The sequence below is a fragment of the Pituophis catenifer genome, unplaced genomic scaffold (genome assembly GCF_029215685.1).
Source record: "Pituophis catenifer annectens isolate HBS135680 unplaced genomic scaffold, rPitCat1.0.hap2 SCAF_1, whole genome shotgun sequence".
NCBI classification, from domain to species: domain Eukaryota; kingdom Metazoa; phylum Chordata; class Lepidosauria; order Squamata; family Colubridae; genus Pituophis; species Pituophis catenifer.
The window spans coordinates 115,658,068-115,664,067 of record NW_027256881.1 but is presented as its reverse complement, the minus strand read 5'-3'; the positions used below and the strand labels follow the sequence as shown (position 1 = coordinate 115,664,067).

General features: G+C 44.3%; 1 protein-coding gene across 1 annotated transcript in view; it reads left to right on the top strand.

The window, feature by feature from the left end:
• Positions 1–1,705: 1,705 nt before the first annotated feature.
• Positions 1,706–6,000, top strand: part of MEI4 (meiotic double-stranded break formation protein 4) — a 57,180-nt gene continuing 52,885 nt past the window's right edge. Inside the window, exon 1 of the mRNA XM_070954395.1 lies at positions 1,706–1,784. Coding sequence (XP_070810496.1) covers positions 1,706–1,784 — 79 coding nt within the window. The remainder of the gene's footprint in view (positions 1,785–6,000) is intronic.

Below are 6,000 nucleotides of genomic sequence, written 5' to 3'. Positions count from 1 at the left end.
GCTTTTCTCTCCATTGTCAACCTTCTGATATTTCAGATCAAGGGCCTTTTTCATTATAGTAGAAAATATGGATTTTCTAAGTAGTTTTATGCTGTTTCAGTGTAACCAACTTCAGAAGAATATTGTAGGTAGAAAACTGATGGAAAGACTTCTGAATATGACATCTAACGTTGATTAAGAGCCCTGAGGTTCAAATCCATCTTTAGCCATTGAAGCTAAATGCCTTGGGTCAATTTCTCCCAGCTCAATCTTCCTCAGACTTGTTAGATGTAGGATGGGAGGGCAGGGGTCACTGTGTAAGAACTACTATAAGCACTGCTCAGAGATACAGGAAGAAAATGTGGGCGTAAATCTAACAATGAACAAATAGTCTACCTCACATGGTGGAGGATAAAATCAGTTGGAAGTAAGAGTAGGATGAGTTGAACACCTTAAAAAAATATTTTTTTTATGCCATAAGTATAGTATGATAGAAAGTACATAGGTTTGCTTCCTCTTTGTAGAGCAAAACGTTGTTTCTCACTAAGGATAGACAACTTTGCTGCATGCCTTTAGAATAGAATAGAATAGAATAGAATAGAATAGAATAGAATAGAATAGAATAGAATAGAATTCTTTATTGGCCAAGTGTGATAGGACACACAAGGAATTTGTCTTGGTGTCTATGCTCTCAGTGTACATAAAAGATACATTCCTCAAGAATCATAAGGTACAACACTTAATGATAGTCATAGGCAGTAGTGGGTTTCAAAACCCGTCACTACTGGTTTGCTCAGGGGCGTGGGCGCGCTTGCATGTGCGATGCTTCTGCGCATGCACAGAAGCATCCAGCGTGGGTGAACAGAGCCTCCTGCCGCCGCCACTACCAGTTTGCCCGATCTGGGCAAACCGGTAGCAACCCACTACTGGTCATAGGGTGTAAATAAGCAATCAAATCATATTAGGAAACAGTCAATATAAATCTTAAGGATACCAGCAACAAGGTTACAGTCATAACTGGGAGGAGATGGGCGATAGGAACGGATGAGAAGATTAATAGTAGTGCAGACTTTCTTCACAAGCCTGCGGGATTTTCTCAGAAATAACTCTATTCTACTCAATCAGACTTTCCACCATGATTATGAAGATCACTGCACCCCTGAGGAATAAACACGAATATTCACTAGAGACCGAGTGCCTAAATTTGCTCCATGGCAGGTTACCCGATTTACCATCAAGTGGACCTACCCACCCACCCCCGCACACATACACACACACCGAAAATAAATGCACACACTTTCTGCTGACGGAAGTACATTATCTTATTGTTCTCAAAAGATCAGAGAGGTTTACTGAGCGAAGCTCCTTTCCACCTCCTCCTCCAGACGCGTTTTGTCCCTCAAATTCAGGCGCCAATCAAGCCAGCCATTGGCTTGGTTTGGTTTTTAAGCGCAAACCCGCCCCATTTATAAGCGCTTAATCAAATGTTTGGGGGACTCATAAAGGGCTTTTTTTAAAAAAAAAGAAAAGAAAAGAAAAGCCATAGTTGCAGGGAGTTTTAGCAAAGCGCGGGACCATCCCAATCAACCCAGCCGCTTTCTCCGGCGTCCTCAACGCGCGAGCGCTTTTCTCCGCTGAGGCGCGTGGGCCTCCGCTTGGTTTGTGGAGCGATTGCTGCCGCGCAAGCAGCACCGAGATAAGCCAGGGGTGAAGGCCGGGGAATGGCATGGAGGCCCCGGCTTTTCCCTGGGTGAAAGACAGCGGCCCTACAGAGAGCCTGCCGGCTGCAGGACGACGGCCTGCGGGTGAGTGGGCAGGACTGCTGAAAAGTGGGAAGTCCGAGTAGATGCGGTAATGCCCGGTTGCTGCTGCTTCTGCCACGAAATAATGCAGAGATGAAACGCAGCGCCTTTGAAATGTCCCCAAGACTATCCCACTTCCAGAATAACTTAAGTGGAATTTGTTGTCTTCCAGCGTACTTTTAAGTGGAAAAATAGTTCCTCTGGTCAGTCAGAAGGCAAAAAGTCAGGGCACTCCCCCCCCCCCCCATTTAAATCATATTATCCTGCGGGGCTTGAGGTGATGAAAAAGCATTCTGGCCTAAAACCGTTTTCTCTTCCTGGCTAATTGTAATTCTGCCAGTATAACTAGGCCATTGACTGACGCTGTCCTGACTGGTTTAATGTGGGGACAGGATAGGGAATTGCTTGGGCTTGTTTCAACCATCAATCACTTTCCTCAACATGGAGCCCTGCAATGTTGGAGATGAACATTTGGAATTGAGTGTTCGCCCCCCTGTCATGTTATATTTGCAGCAGGTTGTATGAGGTGAAGTGAGAGCCCCCCAACACTCCTGGTTGGCGCAATTCTTCCTCTGTAGAGGAACTGGTAGTCCTCGACTTAATGATCCCTGTTGAGCCCCAAATTCATGTTGTTAAGTGAGAAATTTGTTAAGGGAGTTTTGCCCCATTTTATGACCTTTCTTGCCCCAGTTGTTAAGTGGATCACTTGTTAAATTAGCAACATGGTTGTTAAGGGAATCTGGCTTCCCCATGGACTTTGCTTGTCAGAAGGTCCCAAAAGGGATCATGCGACCCTGGGATTCAGCAACTGTCATAAATATGAACCACTTGTCAAGTATCCGAATGTAAATCATGTGACCATGGGGTTGCGGCAACATTCATAAGTGTGAAAAACAGTCATAACTCACTTTTTTCAGTGCCATTGTAACTGAATGATCACTAAATGAATGTTAAGTCGAGAACTACCTGTACTGTCGTTTGACAGCCAGGCTGTTTCTGAAGAGATTGCTAGCTTTGTTTTTTTTAACATTTGGCAATATGTTAGGAAGTGCATCAAGCTTATGGCTCCAAAAAATATGATTTCAAGGATGGTGACATCCAATTGATCAGACAGATAAACAATAAAATTAATCAACTGAAAAAATGTCACGATTAATTGGTGGAACATTTATAGATGCACTGTAATATTTAATTCATGCTTATAAAAAGATAAATAAAAGTTTAAACAAGGCATTCTTCCTTTTCTTAGCCAGAAGAATGGTGTTTCTCCAAATACCAAAATATACAAAATTATCTCTTGTTGCTCTTGAGTGCAAGACACCTTTTCCTATTAGCCTGAATGATGTCCTCATCCTGGGATAGAAGTATGATCTTTGGAGCTTTTCCCTTTATTAAAAACCTACCTGGATTGAGTGTTATCTCTGAAATTTTCATAATTAAAAAGCACCTACTAGAAACTTGATATAGATAAAAGTATAATAGCTAGTCGTCAGGTAATACAAATGACTTTTAGTTTATAAATAAGTTCACATTTATGCTAACATTTTTATATTTATTTGTGTTTGGAAATCAAACTTGGATGTAGGAACCATATTTTCATCCTTGTAAGGTTATGATGAAATAGACTCCCTGTGCTCATATTAAATTTACCAGCTGCTTTATCATTGAAGTTCAGAGTTACTGTTCACTAAATCTAGATTCTCTTAAATGTTCTCATGAGAGAGCACTGAAGAGGCTTATTTTTGTAACAAGGAAATGAGATTGGGAGGTGAGGTTAATGGGTTGAAAGTTCAAGAAGATATAGTATAGCAACTTGACACATTTTAAGTACACTATCATGAAGCTTATCAATTAAAACTTTAAAATTATTTGCTGAATTGTAATCTTTTTTGGTACCTTCTGGATAATGTTAACTTCTAGTGATGGCCTAAACAAGTTCCTGCAATTTTCTTGGAAAGATTTCAGAAGTGGTTTGCCATTCCCTCCTTTCTAGGGCTGGGAGAGAGTGACTGACCCAAGGTCACCCAGCTGCCTTTGTGCTTGAGGCAGGACTAGAATTCATAGTCTTCCAGTTTCTAGCTTGATGCCTTAATCACTGCATCAACATGGCTCTAAATTGTAATTTCTGAGGGAAAAAAATATATCTGCATGTTCTATCTACCCTGTCTTTTCTGCTGTATCCCTACCAGTGCCTTAAACTACTATGATTTCTCTTGAAACCAGAACACTGGTTTTTTAAAAAAATAAACAGCATAAGTTAATTAATTATGTAAGTTTTTCTTCTCCTGCCAAAGAAAGCACAATTCCTGTACTGATTACTTTGGCCGTGGAGCCCTAATGAGTGGGAGTGATTTTTCCCTTGCCATAGTTATGTCAGCAACTTACAGCATTCTTTTGAAAGAGAGAAAAATATAGCAAGGCTACAATTCTTCATGGATAGGGAAATCACATGTACCATAGATTAGTACTAAGTTTATACCATCCACTATTCATTATCTCCCTCCTGTACATGTAGAGGGAGAATACACAGACATTATCTTACATATTTATTTATTTATTTATTTATTTATTTTTCATATTTGTATACCGCCCTACTCCCGAAGGACTCAGGGCGGTGAACAGCCATAATTTATTTATTTATTTATTTATTTATTAATCAAATTTCTATACCGCCCTACTCCCGAAGGACTCAGGGCGGTGAACAGCCAAGATAAAATACAGATAATACAAATATTAAAAAATCCCTTAAAATTATTAAATATTTCAGCCGAAACACAGATTAAAACACCCAATTTGTAAAATCACGAATTAAAAAATTTAAAAATTTAAAAGATGGGAGTTAGGCCAGGCCAGCTTGCTGAAATAGAAAAGTTTTGAGAGCACGGCGAAACGTGCGCAGGTCTGGGATCTTCTGTATCTCTGGGGGGAGCTCGTTCCAGATGGTAGGTGCCCCCACAGAGAAGGCTCTCCCCCTGAGGGCCGCCAGTCGACACTGTTTGGCCGACGGCACCCTGAGGAGCCCCTCTCTATGGGAGCGTACTGGTCGGTGAGAGGCTATTGGTAGCAGAAGGCGGTCTCGTAGATACCCCGGTCCGATGCCATGGAGCGCTCTAAAGGTGGTAACCAAAACCTTGAAGCGCACCCGGAAGACCACCGGGAGCCAGTGCAGCTGACAGGAGGGGGGTCACATGGGAGCGCCACGTCGCTCCCATAACCACCCGCGTGGCTGCATTCTGGACCAGCTGGAGCCTCCGGGTGCTCCTCAAGGGGAGCCCCATGTAGAGAGCATTGCAGTAGTCCAAGCGGGAAGTAACGAGAGCATGAGTGACCGTATTTAACGAGTCCCGATCCAGAAAGGGACGCAACTGGCGAATCAGGCGGACCTGATAAAAAGTCCCCCTGGCCACGGCCGTCATGTGCTCTTCTAAAGACAGCCGTGAGTCCAGGAGGACACCCAAGTTGCGAACCCTCTCCGTGGGGGCCAGTGACTCGCCCCCAATAGTCAGTGATGGCACCAACTGACTATATCGGGATGTCGGAAACCACAGCCACTCGGTCTTGGATGGGTTGAGCCTGAGTCTGTTTCTCCCCATCCAGATCCGCACGGCCTCCAGGCACCGGGACATCACTTCAAGGGCATCATTGGGGTGGTCCGGGGTGGAGATGTACAGCTGAGTATCGTCAGCGTACTGATGGTACTTCACCCCGAAACCACGGATGATCTCACCCAGCGGCTTCACATAAATGTTGAACAGAAGGGGCGAGAGGACCGACCCTTGTGGCACCCCACATACAAGGGGCCTCGGGGTTGACCTTTGCCCCCCTGTCAACACAGACTGCGACCGGTCAGAGAGAAAGGAGAACCACCGTAGGACGGTGCCCCCCACCCCTAACTCCTCTAGCCGGTGCAGCATGATACCATGGTCGATGATATCAAAAGCCGCTGAGAGGTCTAATAGGACCAGGACAGAGGAACAACCCCTGTCCCGAGCCCTCCAGAGATCATCAACCAACGCGACCAATGCCGTTTCCGTGCTGTACCCAGGCCTGAAGCCTGACTGGAACGGATCCAGATACGACGATTCATCCAGGTACTGGGGGAGCTGTCGCGCTACCACACTCTCAACAACCTTCGCAACAAAGCGAAGGTTGGAGATTGGACGATAATTTGCCAACACTGCCGGGTCCAGGGAAGGTTTCTTGAGGAGAGGCCTCACCA